Below are 15404 nucleotides of genomic sequence, written 5' to 3'. Positions count from 1 at the left end.
TGTATACCATAAGGTAGCTGAATTGATTGAGCAAGGAAAATTTGTGCTGACACCTGCTAGGATCCATCATTATCGAATGCTAACCACATTTCCAGATATCACGATTATAAAGTGCAACAGAGTAAATCCAGCTGATTACATGCCATTACCTCATGAGGGAGAGGAGCATGAGTGTGTAAGAGAGACAAAAGTGTTTATGAAACTGAGAAAAGACTTAAGAGCAGAGGGACTAGTGACAGAAGGGAAAAGGATACTGTATGTAGATGGCTCATGTTACAGGGATCACTTAGGAAACCACGCAGGCTATGCCATAGTCGAACAAAGACCAGGAGGACTTGAAGTTATAGAAGCAGAGAAATGTGAACAGCCCTGTTCGGCCCAATTAGCAGAGCTTAAAGCATTGACCAGAGCATGTGAGCTAGCAAACGGGGAAGCAGTGGAAATTTATACTGATTCGGCCTATGCCCACGGGGTCTGCCATCTGTTCGGGGCAATATGGAAGCAAAGGGGATTTATGAAAAGCGGAGGAGGACCAGTACAACACGAAGGTCAAATCAGGGCTTTAATAAGGGCCATGATGGGTCCAAGGGAATTAGCCATAATTAAGTGTCAGGCGCATAAAAAGGGAGCAGACAGCATCACACAGGGAAACACCAAAGCCGACAAGGCAGCTAAAGAAGCGTCAGGATGCATTGAGGCTACGATAGCCCCAGTAGAAATAGCAAGGCCGCACCCAGGGCCAGGTACGGGGGATATCGAACCTCAGATCACATTAGAAGATGTGGCACAATTACAGGAGGAAACCTCTGTAGCTGAAAAGGCAATGTGGAAAGATAGAGGAGCACTACAGGGACAACAGGACAGGATATGGAGAAATGGGGAGGGATTAGTCATAGCACCCACATCATTACTAACCGTACTAATTAGCGAAGCGCATGGAGTGGACCACTGTGCAAGAGGAGAAGTGGCGAGAAAGATCAAGAAGGAAGGATTCTGGTCACCATACCTGCAAAACTCGATTGACTACATACTAAGTCAGTGTGAGGTGTGTGCTCAGAATAACATCAGGAAGGGCATTACTGCCCCAATAGGGCATATACCCATTCCTGAAGGACCATTTAAACATCTATGCATGGACTATGTGGATATGGGAAAGGTGGTAAGAGGGAAAAGATACATGCTAGTGATTATTGATAGATTCAGCAGATGGATAGAAGCAACGCCATCCAAAGATCAAGGATCTGGAACGGTGATTAACTTCCTGTCAAAAGAAATTATCCCAAGATTTGGCATACCCACGCAATTAAGTTCAGACAATGGATCTGCTTTTATAGGAAGGGCACTGAGAGAGACACTCTCGGCACTCCGAATAAAGCAGAAGTTTGGATGTGTATATCATCCTCAATCCCAAGGAATGGTGGAGAGAGCAAACGGGACCCTTAAGGCTAAAATAAGCAAAATTTGCAATGAAACAGGGAAAAACTGGATAGATGCTCTGCCATTGGCTCTAATGCAATACAGGAGTCAGGAAAACAGAATCACACATTTGAGCCCACATGAAATGATGACAGGAAGAGTAATGCCGGTACCTAAGATCAGGGGATCAGGAGGTCCTACGCTAGAATGTTTAGATCAAAGCACAAAAGAATATATACAACAATTAACTGTTATACATAGAACTATATTTGAACAGGAAAAAGCCAAGGAGGAGGAGAATCCGGTAACAGAACATCAGATCAAACCTGGAGATCGAGTATACATCAGAAAGTTCCGGAGACGTTGGAACGAACCGAGACGAGAAGGACCGTTTGAAGTCACCAAAGTGTCTCCCACGGCGTTGCAAGTAGAAGGCAGTACACTGTGGTATCACTTGAACCATTGTACCAGAACGGTACCAGGGGTGGGGGAGAGAAGGGAAATTGAAGAAGTACACAGAGTGGACAGAAGTGATAGCGAGGAAGAAATAGAAATACACGGGGAGAATCGTGGGGAGGAGGAACAGAGCCAAGGAAGAACAAAAAGAATAGAGGATGATGAAAGTAGTTCTGTACATGAGCTGGCTGATGATACAAATGCCCAGCCTGAGCCTATTAGTCAAGGTGCCGAGGGAGGTGAGGACAGGGAAGGGGCCCCATTCCCCACCTGGGACTTGGAAAATATTTCCCTTAGGGACTTCCGTGACCCATAGAAAAGGAGAATGGGATACAGAAGACATAAGGGTGCAGAATCAGGAAGATAGAGTATTAAGACGAACAAAACGTGAACGATTAGTGAGCACAAATACTATTTGGGAGAAAGCGCAGAAAAACAAATGGTGGAAATGGGCTAAGTATACAGGTCAGAGAAACAGTGATGGGAAAGAGTGTGTAGTATGTGCATCAGAGAAACCTAACACCCAAGTAACTGATATACCATGGGGATCAGGAGACTGTAGAACCAGGAAACAAAGCTGGAGAAAGGAAAATTGCCGTCCATATACCACATATATACGGAATTATACAATAGGGAATCGGAACTACACGTATGAGATGATAAACTGTTCCGGATCCGCATGTGCTAACCTTTGTAAAGGTAAGCCGCCGTTGTGTCAATACCACTGCATCCTGTTTGCTGGGGTAAAAAAGGGCATCTACAACTTGACCCACAGATGTCCAAAGTGGCCAAAAACGGCAGTGGACGCGGTCCCAAAGGAATGGAGTATAGAGCCCAACTTACAAATCCAAGATTGCTATTGGAGGGAAAGTAGCACAGGAAGTAGTGTGGGAAATTACACAGGAGAGTGTGAAAGGATTTGGAATATAACCAATGTTCTTAATCTGATCCTCTCAGGAGGGGGATGGGCACCCCCTCCTTATGTGTTAGACTATCAAGAAAATCAACTGGCCGATCTCTGGTGGCTTTGTGGCCCGGAGAAAGGGCTATTGGCAAAACTACCACAGAATTGGAAGGGACTATGTGCCCGAGTTATGCTTGCCCAGAGCATTGTGATACTACCGGTGGAAAGAAAAATTAAATCACAAAAAGTTAAGAGGGCATATACCCCTGACCCTACGATAAAATTGGACGCAATCGGACAGCCCCGCGGCATCCCGAATGAGTTCAAAGCTAGGAACGAAATAGCTGCAGGGTTTGAATCCCTCTTTGTTTGGATCACACCCAGCATGAATACTGAGTGGATCAATTACATCTATTATAATCAGCAGAGGTTTATTAATTATACGAATGATGTCCTGGAGGCCTTAGGAGAGCAGTTGGATGTGACCAGCAAAATGGCGTGGCAAAATCGACAGGCGTTAGATTGGCTCCTGGCAGAGAAAGGAGGAGTGTGTGTTATGTTTGGGGATCAGTGCTGCACATTTATCCCTAATAACACTAATCCAGAGGGGTCATTTACACAAGCCATGAATAAGTTAAAAAAATCTTAAGAAAGAAGTGAAAGAAAATGCTGGGTTTGGGCATGAGGTGTGGAGTTGGCTGGAAAGAATATTAGGAAGATGGGGGGCGTGGTTTGCCAAAGCTGGAGCTGTAGCAATCGCAACAATAATCATTCTGGGATTGATATTTTGTTGTTTTTTACCCGCCCTGAGATCCTTCCTTACCAGAATGGCAGCGCGGCAGATGGTGACGCGGGTGCTAAGCAGCTCACGCTCGAGAGAAAAAACAGAGGAATGGGAAAACCTTGAGCCGCCCCCGCTGAGTGGATTCACAATGACCTTGGTCGAAGTTGAAACTCGTCACTCTGTAAAATAACTACAATAGTGGAAGATCACCTTGTGGAAACAACAGCACCTTGCTGAAGTCCGCACGAAACCAGGAGAACTTAGTCTGTACACAGGAATCAGTCTTTTTCCCTTCCCTAGACAAGAGTGGGAAGGTTTTTGGCTGATGACTGTCAGGGGCAGGCAATCTGGAGGAGCAACCCAAAAATCAGAACCGGGATAGACAAATTATGATAAAGTTAGAATAGGGACACTGATCCCTGACCAAAATAGTCGGCTCCTCCACATCGCCTGGGAAAAGTGATTAAAATAAAATACAAATGGGATTGAGCAAGGGGATTATTTGAACTTGATAATTGGGATGAGGCTAGGGAAGCCTCAAAGGGGGGATTGTAAGGGAAATTGTATTAGATATTGTATGAGCTAGGTATGAAATTCAGATTCACAGGTTTTAGTGAAATAATAAAGCAGATTTAGATTAGTAGTGAAAATGGGTATATAACCTAAAATAACTTCGTGTGACCTAATATAATCAAGTGTAGTCGATATAGTCAAAGTGGAGGAACTAGAGAAGTAATATAGCAATCACTAATTAAGGAAAGCAGACAATAGTCACTTAAGAAAACAAGGAAGACTGCTCGGTGGTTCAACTTAATAGTGGACCATAAATCAGCAGAGAGAATGTCTTTTCTTCTAAACACATTCGCCTTAGCTTACAAAACCACGATTATTATACAAACAGAAAAGTTCAGATAAGAGCAAGAGTTATAACCACCATGGTTTAAGAAACGAAGAGATATAACAGGGAACGACCAAATGCAAAGAAAACAGATAAAGGGTCAACTAAAATTAATGGTGGCCAAAGAAAGATAGGGCTGTAGGGTAAGATAACAACCAAGGACAGGCTGTAAAAGGGAGAGGAGGATCTTGAGATATGAGGCTGAAATGTACATAAAAGAGTGTAAGCCCAAGGGCTCTTTGGAGTGTTCCGGACGCTCCCGGCTTTGTCTCTTGTGCTGAGAAATAAAGTCTTTTGCTTGAAAGATCGCTGCTCAGACTCTCTGTTTTAAACCGATGTGAACGAATTGTCGTCCTGGGGAACCACGACACCAACAGCAGATGTTTATGAAGCCTCTGTTCCCTCCCCACCCCGGCTCCCGTTCCAATCCTCCCTCCGCCCCACCGACTCTCACCCCTTGAAATAAGCATCTCCACACTCGCAGGGCTCCGAGCAAAGTGACACTGCGCATGCCCCAGATACAACGCTGCGTCTGCGTACTGGGCTCCTGTGGAGTGAATAGGGCACTTTCACACCCGCAGCGAATGCTGGGTAATAACCGCCATTGAAACTTCATATAGTTAGTTCAAAATAACATTGTCAGCATGAGGTAAGTTAATGAAATATTGAGAATTGGTGTTCTGCTGCAAGACCATGCAATAGTTTCAAAGCTTTTATACCGTTTCCCTCTCACTCCTCCCTTTATGGTGTTGATCCTGGCTGGGTTCAATCGCACAGTCACTGGTTCTTCTCTCTGTCCCTGATACTGAATATTCACTCTTTTAGAGAATGATACAGCATAAATAGAAACCATTTGGCCCATTATGTCTCTGCTGGCTCTCTGGAAGATCCATCCAATTAATTCCACAGCCCAGCTGGTCGAGTCAGAACAATGCATATCTGTTGTAGTAATCTGAGACCTTAATGGAAAAGGGTTTCCACAGTGAAGCATATCAGGTGCCTGGTAGAATTTAGTTGAATGTTTCTGCAGATCTCATATACTATAGAATCATAGAAACCCTACAGTGAAGAAGGAGGCCATTCGGCCCATCGAGTCTGCACCGACCACAAGCCCACCCAGTCCCTACCCCCACATATTTACTCGCTAATCCCTCAAACCTACGCATCTCAGGACTCTAAGGGGCAATTTTTAACCTGGCCAATCAACCTAACGCGCACATCTTTGGACTGTGGGAGGAAACCGGAGCACCCGGAGGAAACCCACGCAGACACGAGGAGAATGTGCAAACTCCACACAGACAGTGACCCGAGCCGGGAATCGAACCCGGGACCCTGGAGCTGTGAAGCAGCAGTGCTAACCACTGTGCTACCGTGCCGCCCTATGTAATACTGCAGTGACATTATCCTAAAGGGCCAAAGGGAGTATTCCAGTGTGTTAACCAGAATACTCCAGGGCACAACCTCAGGCTAAAGAGGGCACAACCTCAGGCTAAAGAGGACACAACCTCAGGCTAAAGGGCTGATCCTTTCAAACAGAGATTAGGAGGAATTTCTTCAGCCAGAGATTGGTGAATCTGTGGAACTCTTTGCCACAGAAGGCTGTTGAGGCCAGGTCATTGAGTGTCTTTAAGACAGAGATAGATAGGTTCTTGATTAATAAGGGGATCAGGGGTTATGTGGAAAAGGCAGGAGAATGGGGATGAGAAAAATATCAGCCATGATTAAATGGCGGAGCAGACTCGATGGGCCGAGTGGCCTAATTCTGCTCCTATGTCTCATGGTCTTATGGTTAAGAGTGGATGAATGTTGGAATTACAAAGAAAAGGCATTCATATCCTGAATTTTCATAATTATCACTTGTCTGGGATGTTTCAGTCTGAAAGAATCCCATGTACTTGTCAGGTGAGAGGTCGTGTCCAATAGACCTGTGAAAGACAAATCACTGTCAGATTGCACTGGGGTTTATGCGATCAGGTCTTGGTTTTATGAACAAGGTCTGTATCAGACTGGAGCTGTGTCTTTGATTCTCCACAACAGTTGTAGTATCCTTACTAAATATCCACCACAACCACAACAGTCCGGAAGACTGAGGTTATTGTGATCACAGCCCTTCAAATTGGATGCACAAATTCTTTCCCACACGGAGCAGGTGAATGGCCTTTTCCCTATGTGTGTACATTGAGGCAGTGGCATAGTGATATTGTCACTGGAGCAGTAACCCAGAGACCCAGGGCAATGCTCTGACCATGAAACCATTGCTGATTGCTCACTAACATCCTCTGGGGAAGGAAATCTGCTGTCCCTCTCCCCACCCTATACCCGTAATCCCATACATTTAGCATGGCCATTCCACCTCGCCTGCACATCTTTGGAGTGTGGAAGAAACCGGAGCACACGGAGGAAATCCACACAGACACAGAAAGAATGTGCAAACTCCACACAGGTTGAAATTGTACTCGGGTGTCTGGATCTGTGAGGCAGCAGTGCGAACCACCATGCCACCTTGCTGCCCAAATAGGAGACCAAAAGTATATATCCTTGGGAGACACCAAGTTCAAAGACTTTGGAGAGGAAAGGGAGGCTGGAGATGGGGCCATAATTTGCAAGCAAAGTGGGATCAAAGGGTTTTTTTTTCAGAAAGTGTGATGTTTGTGTATTTAAAAGTGAGAGGAACAAAACCAGAAGAGAGGGAGAGAATCATTAACAATATCAGCCAATATGGGGAAGTTGGATGGTCAGTAATTTAATGAAAATAGAGTCAGGGCCAAGACAGGAAAGAAACTGTTGAAAGATGCAGGTTCAAGGCTCAGACAGGGAGAGGCTTTAGGTACATTAGTTTGGCTCAGTGGGAGGGTGGAAGAGAGGGAAGCAGCAGGGGCAGCTGAATGGGTTGGCTCAATCCGAGTGACAAAGAAGCTCCATGAGTTCATCACACTTTTTGTTGGGGGTCAGGATGGAGGAGACAGGGGAGAGGGAGAGCCATTTGAAAGGAATGGACTTGAGTCAGAGATAATAAAAAGTTTCAACAAATTGTTTGTTTAACATAAAAGCAGATTGATTTGACTTTCATCCAGTATTTATAACTGGGATCGAATTTATTTACATCAGAGGTGAATGACCACAATCAACATGTTTGTGATTTGTGATAAACAGCAGAATCAAACTCCAGCAGTCACTTGTCAACTCGCTGATGGCTCAACAGGTTGTATTTCTGAGTGAATCCCTTTCCACATTTGGAGCAGGTGAATGGCCTCTCCCCAGTGTGAATTCGCTGGTGGACAGTGAGTTGGGATGGTCGCCTGAACCCAGTCCCGCAGTGAGTGCACTTGAACGGTCTCTCATCAGTGTGACCACGTTGATGAGACATCAGATCACTGGAGCTTTTATAGCATTTCCCGCAGTCTGGACATTTAAAAGGTCTCTCCTCACTGTGAACACGTTGATGGGACACTAGATTGCTGGAACTTTTACAGCACTTCCCACAATCTGGACATTTGAACGGTCTCTCATCGGTGTGAACTTGCTGATGTGCCATGAGGTGTGATGTCCGAGTGAATCCCTTCCCACAGTCGGTGCAGGTGAACGGCCGCTCCCCAGTGTGAATTCACTGGTGTTCAGTGAGTTGAGATGACCACCTGAACCCAGTCCCGCAGTGAGAGCACCTGAACGGTCTCTGGTGTGTCAGCAGGGTGGATGACTGAGTGAATCCTCTCCCACACTCAGAGCAGGTGAACAGCCTCTCCCCAGTGTTACTGTATTGGTGAATTTCCAGCTCAGACAGGTCTCTGAATCCTTCCCCACATTTCCATGGTTTCTCCTCAGTGTGACTGCACTTGTGTCTTGACAGGCCAGATGATTGTCTGAATCCTTGTCCACACACAGAACACATGTACAGTTTCACCCCATTGTGAACCGTGGTTTTTCCTTCCATGCTCAAGGTTCAGTTATATTCAGGTTACAATAAGTTGGGCGACTCAGTCAGATCCTGATGTGATGTTTGGTTTGAGTTTCCTGACTGCAAATCCTCCACTTCTAAAACCCTGTGAAATTGATTTAAAACAGTGAAAAGGGAGTGAGAGAGATCCCACAAAAACACAAAGGCAGGTTGTGAAATTGAGCTGAATGAATCTGGTCATTTGTGGGGCCGGCACCAGAAAAAAGTGACCATGGAAACTGCTGGATTGTCACAAAAACCCAACTGATTCACTAATGCCTTTCAGGGAAGGGAATCTGCCATCCAGTCTGGGACTCCACAAGGCTCTGGCCTCAATGGATGGAGAGAGAGGTGGGGGCAAAGGAGGGACTTTATGTATCTACAACTCAACCAGTGGTTTGAACCTTAAAACCGTTAACCTGCACACCGAGAAGGATCAGGGTAAGAGGTGTATGTGAACACCATCATCTCCAAATTCCCTCCAATTTTACACACCATCCTCCCTTGTCTGACATCCAGGACTGGATGAGCAGTAATTGCCTTTGTTAAATATTGGAAGATGAAGGCTGTCATCATCAGCCCTGCAACAAATCCCACTTCCTAACCACTGACTCCATCTGTCCCCATTGCGACTGTCTGAGGCTGAACCGGAATATTCACAACCTCAGTGACATGTTTCACTTCAAACTGAGCTTCCAAACATATCCTCATAGAATCTACAGCACGGAGACAGGCCCTTCGGCCCAAACTGGTCCACGCTCACCAAAAATGCCCATGTGAGCTAACTCCATTTGGCCCATATCCCTCTAAACCTTTCCTATCCATGTATCTGTCCAAATGCCTTTTAAATGTTGACAATGGCCCTGCCTCAACCACTTCCTCCGGCAGCTCATTCCACATACGTACCACCCTCTGTGTAAAAAAGCTGCTCCTCAGGTTCCCATTCATTCTTTCTCCTCTTAACTTAAACTTATGCCCTCTAATTCTTAATTCCCCAACCCTGCGAAAAAGACTGAGTGCATTCAACCTATCCATGCCTCTCATGATCTTACACACCTCTATAAGATCACCCCTCAGTCTCCGACGCTCCAAAGAAAAAAGTCCTAGCCCGTCCAATCTCTCCCTGTAACTCGAGTCCTGGCAACATCCTTGTAAATCTCTTCTGCACTCTCTCCAGTTTAATAACATCTTTCCAAATCAAGGTGACCAAAACTGAACACAATATTCCAGGTGCAGCCTCACCAAAGTCCTGTACAACTGCAACATAACTTCCCAACTCCTATACTCAATGCCCTGACTGATAAAGGCCAGCATGCCAAAAGCCTTCTTCACTGCCCTATCTACGTGTGACTCCAACTTAAGAGAACCGTGTACCTGAACTCCAAGGTCCCTCTGTTCCACGATACTCCCTGAGGTCCTCCCATTCACCGTGAAAGTTCTACCTTGGTTTGACTTTCCATGATGCAACACCTCACACTGATCTGTATTTAACTCTATTTGCCACATCACCACCTACACTACCTATTTCCACCTCAGTGACACCGCCCCACTTTGTCCTGGCCTCAGCTCACCTGCTGCTGAAACCGGGTGGAGGAAGAAATTGCTAAGCAGATTATGGATAGGTGTGGGGGTCACAGGGTAGTTGTCATGGGGGACTTTAACTTTCCAAATATTGATTGGAACCTATGTAGGTCGAACAGTTTGGATGGGGCAGTTTTTGTGCAGTGTGTGCAGGAGGGTTTCCTGACACAATATGTGGATAGGCCGACAAGAGGTGGGGCCACATTGGATTTGGTACTGGGAAATGAACCGGGCCAAGTGTTAGATTTGGTTGTGGGAGAGCACTTTGGAGATAGTGACCACAATTCGGTGTCTTTTGTTATTGCAATGGAGAGGGATAGGGCCTTACGGCAGGGCAAGGTTTATAATTGAGGGAGAGGTCATTATGATGCGATTAGGCAAGAATTAGGGGGCATAAAATGGGAACAGAAACTGTCGGGGAAAGGCACTAATGAAAAGTGGAACTTTTTCAAGGAACAAATACTGTGTGTCCTTGATAGGTATGTCCCTGTCAGGCAGGGAGGAAATGGCCGAGTGAGGGAACCATGGTTCACAAAAGAGGTGGAATGTCTTGCAAAAAGGAAGAGGGAAGCTTATGAGGAAACAAGGTTCAGATGGCTCGATTGAGGGTTACAGGTTAGCAAGGAATGAGCTGAAAAAGGGGCTTAGGAGAGCTAGGAGGGGGCATGAGAAGTCCTTGGCGGGTCGGATCAAGGAAAATCCCAAGGCTTTTTACTCTTATGTGAGGAATAAAAGAATGACCAGGGTGAGGTTAGGGACGATTAAGGACAGTAGTGGGAACTTGTGTATGGAGTCAGTAGAGATAGGAGAGGTGATGAAAGAATACTTTTCTTCAGTGTTCACCAAGGAGAGGGGTCATGTTTTTGAGGAAGAGAAGGTGTTACAGGCTAATCGGCTGGAGGAAGTAGATGTTCGGCAGGAGGGTGTACTCGCAGTTTTGAATAAACTGAAGGTCGAGAAGTCCCCCGGGCCTGATGAAATATATCCTAGGATTATTTGGGAGGCAAGGGATGAGATTGCAGACCCTTTGGCTTTGATCTTTGGGTCCTCACTGTCCATGGGGATGGTGCCAGAGGACTGGAGAGTGGCGAATGTTGTTCCTCTCTTTAAGAAAGGGAATAGAAATGACCCTGGTAATTATAGGCCGGTTAGTCTTACTTCGGTGGTTGGTAAGTTGATGGAAAAGGTCCTTAGGGATGGGATTTACGACCATTTAGAAAGATGCGGATTAATCCGGGATAGTCAGCACGGATTCGTGAAGGGCAAGTCGTGCCTCACAAATTTGATAGAATTTTTTGAGGAGGTAACTAAGTGTGTTGACGAAGGTAGGGCAGTTGATGTCAGAAACATGGATTTTAGTAAGGCGTTTGATGAGGTCCCCCATGGTCAGCTTATGATGAAAGCAAGGAGGTTGGGATAGAGGGAAAGTTGGCTGATTAGATAGGTAACTGGCTGTCTGATCAAAGACAGAGGGTGGTGGTGAATGGAAAATTTTCGGACTGGAGGCAGGTTGCTAGCGGAGTGCCACAGGAATCAGTGCTTGGTCCTCTGCTATTTGTGATTTTTATTAATGACCGAGAGGAGGTGGCTGAAGGGTGGATCAGTAAATTTGCTGATGACACCAAGATTGGTGGAGTAGTGGATGAGGTGGAGGGCTGTTATAGACTGTAAAGAGACATAGATAGGATGCAAAGCTGGGCTGAAAAATGGCAGATGGAGTTTAACCCTGATAAATGTGAGGTTTTTCATTTTGGTACGACAAATTTAAGTGTGGATTACAGGGTCAAAGGTGGGGTTCTGAAGACTGTGGAGGAACAGAGAGATCTTGGGGTCCATATCCACAGATCTCTGAAGGTTGCCACTCAAATGGATAGAGCTGTGAAGAAGGCCAATAGTGTGTCAGCTTTTATTAACAGGGGGTTGGAGTTTAAGAGCCGTGGGGTTATGCTGCAACTGTACAGGACCTTGCTGAGACCAAATTTGGAATATTGTGTGCAGTTCTGGTCACCTCACTATAAGAAGGATGTGGAAGCGCTGGAAAGAGTGCAAAGGAGATTTACCAGGATGCTGCCTGGTTTGGAGGGTAAGTCTTATGAGGAAAGGTTGAGGGAGCTCGGGCTGTTCTCTCTGGAGTGGAGGAGGCTGAGGGGAGACTTAATAGAGGTTTATAAAATGATGAAGGGGATAGATAGAGTGACCGTTCAAAGACTATTTCCTCGGGTGGATGGAGGTATGACAAGGGGTCACAACTATAGGGGTCATGGTGGGAGATATAGGAAGGATATCAGAGGTAGGTTCTTTACGCAGAGAGTGGTTGGGGTGTGGAATGTACTGCCTGCAGTGATAGTGGAGTCAGACACTTTAGGAACATATAAGCGGTTATTGGATAGGCACATGGAGCACACCAGGATGATAGGGAGTGGGATAGCTTGATCTTGGTTTCAGATAAAGCTCAGCACAGCATCGTGGGCCGAAGGGCCTGTTCTATGTTCGATGTATGACTTACTCAGTTAATGGTATGTGTTGGGGAGTGTTACAGAACAGAGAGATCTAAGGGTACATGTTCATAGCTCCTTGAAAGTGGAGTCACAGGTGGACAGAGTGGTGAAGAAGGCATTCGGCATGCTTGGTTTCATTGGTCAGAACATTGAATACAGGAGTTGGGACATCTTGTTGAAGTTGTACAAGACATTGGTAAGGCCACACTTGGAATACTATGTACAGTTCTGGTCACCCTATTATAGAAAGGATATTATTAAACTAGAAAGAGTGCAGAAGAGATTTACTAGAATGCTACCAGACTTGATGGTTTGAGTTAGAAGGAGAGGCTGGATAGACTGGGACTTTTTTCTCTTGGGCTGAGGAGGCTGAGGGTGATGTTATCGAGGCCTATAAAATAATGAGGGGCATAGATCAGCTAGATAGTCAATATCTTTTCCCAAAGTAGGGGAGTCTAAAACTGGGGGGCATAGGTTTAAGGTGAGAGGGGAAGATAGAAAAATGTCCAAAGGGGCAATTGTTTCGCACAGAGGGTGGTGAGTGTCTGGAACAAGCTGCCAGAGGTAGTAGTAGAGGGGGTACAGTTTTGCATTTTAAAAAGCATTGAGACAGTTACATGGGTAAAATGGGTATAGAGGGATATGGGCGAAATGCGGACAATTGGGACGAGCTCAGGGGTTTCAAAAAAAGGGTGGCATGGACAAGTTGGGCCGAAGGGTCTGTTTCCATGCTGTAAACCTCTATGCCTGTTTGCCATGGATCAAACTGACACCCAGGAACTCCCAAATGCTGCAGCTTGAATGTGTACTAATAAACTATTTCTTTTATCCAATGATAATTTATTTTTGTTTTTAAGTATTTTATTAACCTTACCACCTGTTGCTATACTATTTTGATCCTTAGGAACAGAATAAATCTTAGTTACTTCGCAGATACTCACCAAAAATCTGGCTTCTTCTCCTGTAGAAGAGTAAGATCACTTCCCAAAGGCTGAGAAAGTTGGAAAGCAAAAGGGCACCCCTTTCCCTTCCTTCCCTAACTCCCTTAATTACCCAACTCCCAGAACTCTATTCTAAGCTGCACTCAAGTGATGCCGGTTCAGAGCTGTTTCTGAGCTGTAGATTCAATACAATACTCACTTGCAGACATGGACATCAAGGCCTGTATGGGTCTCCAGGCCATCATGCACACCATCATGATAGGGAGGATGGAGATGGTGTTGCCAGCCATGTACATGATGAACAGATTCATGGGCAACTGTTTCAGTGGGTCCAAGGCGATGTCCCAGCAGGACTGAAAACAGAAAGTGAGCAGTGTATCAGTAAAGGGGGCCGGTTAGGGGAGGCCATATGCTGATCTTATACCCAGGCCTGGAAGTAAGGATGATGATTAACCCTTTATCACACAGGCTGCTGTGGTTCACCAAGGTACTTCACCACCGTGGACAAACCAGGGGCGTTGTCAGTCACACACTAAAGACACATTCAAATCCAACTTACTTTCTCGACCAGGATCCGGTCTGTTTCTTGGACGCAGATGTCCGGTAGCTGTTTGTCCGAACATGCGACTGGGCACGTGGAGTCTCTCTGGCCACACTGTTGATCACGGCTCCTATGAGAAACAGAAAACACAAATTGGTCACCCTTTCAAGACCTTTTCTCAAGAGGGAGTCTCTCTGTTGAGGACCCCAACGTGGTGGCAATAGTGCCAGCACGAATTAAAGCTTGGGCAAACCTCAGACACACACTGCCATTGCGTGTACCAAACTGCCAGGGTAATGGAGGGATGCAGAAGTGGATTTAGTGTGAATTGATAATCAGGGTGCCAATCCGCTTGCCCTCCATTTAGGGACAAAGTGACAAATCACCAGATGTACCAAATTGTATCTTGAAAACAAACTGAGGGATATTGAGAGAGATCCAGTTCAGCACCCGGCCCTGGAAACGACCAATCGTTCCTCCAACCACCACCGCAGTTGGCACCTGACCAGGTGGAGGGGCTGAAACCAAAAGGGCATCTCAGGGTTATGACCTGGGGAAAAGATGCCAAGTGGGGTCTGAGTGGTTTGTGGGGGATTTGAGGGGCTGCTTTGTGCTGAGGAGCTCGGTGAGGGGTAAAAGAGACGTGAATAACCCGAAGTTGAGAAGTTTTGGGTTGGTGTCACATCCCCAGGTCGCCTCCGCTGGAGAGGCGAGCTGACCCGGCTTGCCTCCTACTCGAGCCCCCGGCTCCCCGCGCGGCCTCCGCACCTGCTGCCACTGTCGCTCAGGTTGAGCTCGAGGGTCCACGTGTGCCAGCGCGCGCTGTTGGCGAGCCCCGCCCCTGCCGCCATGGCAACGCCTGCCACCGTTAACCGTTCCCCCTTTCAAATCTGATTCCGATCCGGAGAAGAACCCGCGCGCTTCCGTCAACAAAACACTCCGCTGCAATGCGCATGTGCGATCCCAACCTCCTCAGCGTTCTGCGTACACCGCCCATTGCCCCGCCCCCACGTCGCCGCCATCTTTGTTAAGGGCACATTGGTTCTTCATCTTCTGTCCAAACGGAGGACGTCTGCCCCACACAAAGATGGACATCACTTAATTTCAGAGATATTTAAAATATTGCTTTTATCGCTTCAACCGTAACGCCGCATAAAACGTCAATAAAACCGAAAGGACCTTGTCTCCTCATTCAGCAACCAAAATTATAAGAATCCATTGTTAATAGGTTTCTCCACAGATGCCGCCAGGTCTGCTGAGTTTATCCAGTATTTTCAGTTTAAATTTCCCAATTCCAACATCCGCAGTATTTTACTTTTATTTCCTTCCCATTCTACCTCCAGTGCAACTGGATATCATGAGTAAAGCTACCACCAGGCTGATCCTTCCGGGTGGAACAGTGGTTAGCATTTACAGTGCTTGGGATCTGGATTTGATTCTTGCCTTGGGTG

At 46.2% G+C, this 15404-nt stretch overlaps 2 protein-coding genes across 2 annotated transcripts in view; both read right to left on the bottom strand.

The window, feature by feature from the left end:
• LOC144485809 (uncharacterized) overlaps positions 1–14912 on the bottom strand; it is a 72703-nt gene extending 57791 nt beyond the window's left edge. The window contains exons 1-3 of the mRNA XM_078203891.1: positions 14722–14912; positions 13972–14083; positions 7710–8498 (exon numbers count right to left, since the gene is read on the bottom strand). Coding sequence (XP_078060017.1) covers positions 7710–7993 — 284 coding nt within the window. The 5' untranslated portion in view covers positions 7994–8498; positions 13972–14083; positions 14722–14912. The remainder of the gene's footprint in view (positions 1–7709; positions 8499–13971; positions 14084–14721) is intronic.
• On the bottom strand, positions 13571–14804 carry LOC144485813 (ER membrane protein complex subunit 4-like). Its single transcript, XM_078203895.1, has 3 exons — positions 14689–14804; positions 13972–14083; positions 13571–13765 (listed from the first exon to the last, which is right to left on the bottom strand). The coding sequence occupies exons 1-3, from the start codon at positions 14802–14804 to the stop codon at positions 13571–13573; spliced, it is 423 nt and encodes a 140-aa protein (XP_078060021.1).
• Positions 14913–15404: the final 492 nt, after the last annotated feature.

Source organism: Mustelus asterias, unplaced genomic scaffold, assembly GCF_964213995.1.
Source record: "Mustelus asterias unplaced genomic scaffold, sMusAst1.hap1.1 HAP1_SCAFFOLD_221, whole genome shotgun sequence".
NCBI classification, from domain to species: Eukaryota; Metazoa; Chordata; class Chondrichthyes; order Carcharhiniformes; family Triakidae; genus Mustelus; species Mustelus asterias.
Note: the sequence above shows the minus strand (reverse complement) of the source record. Positions and strands in the feature narration are given on the sequence as shown.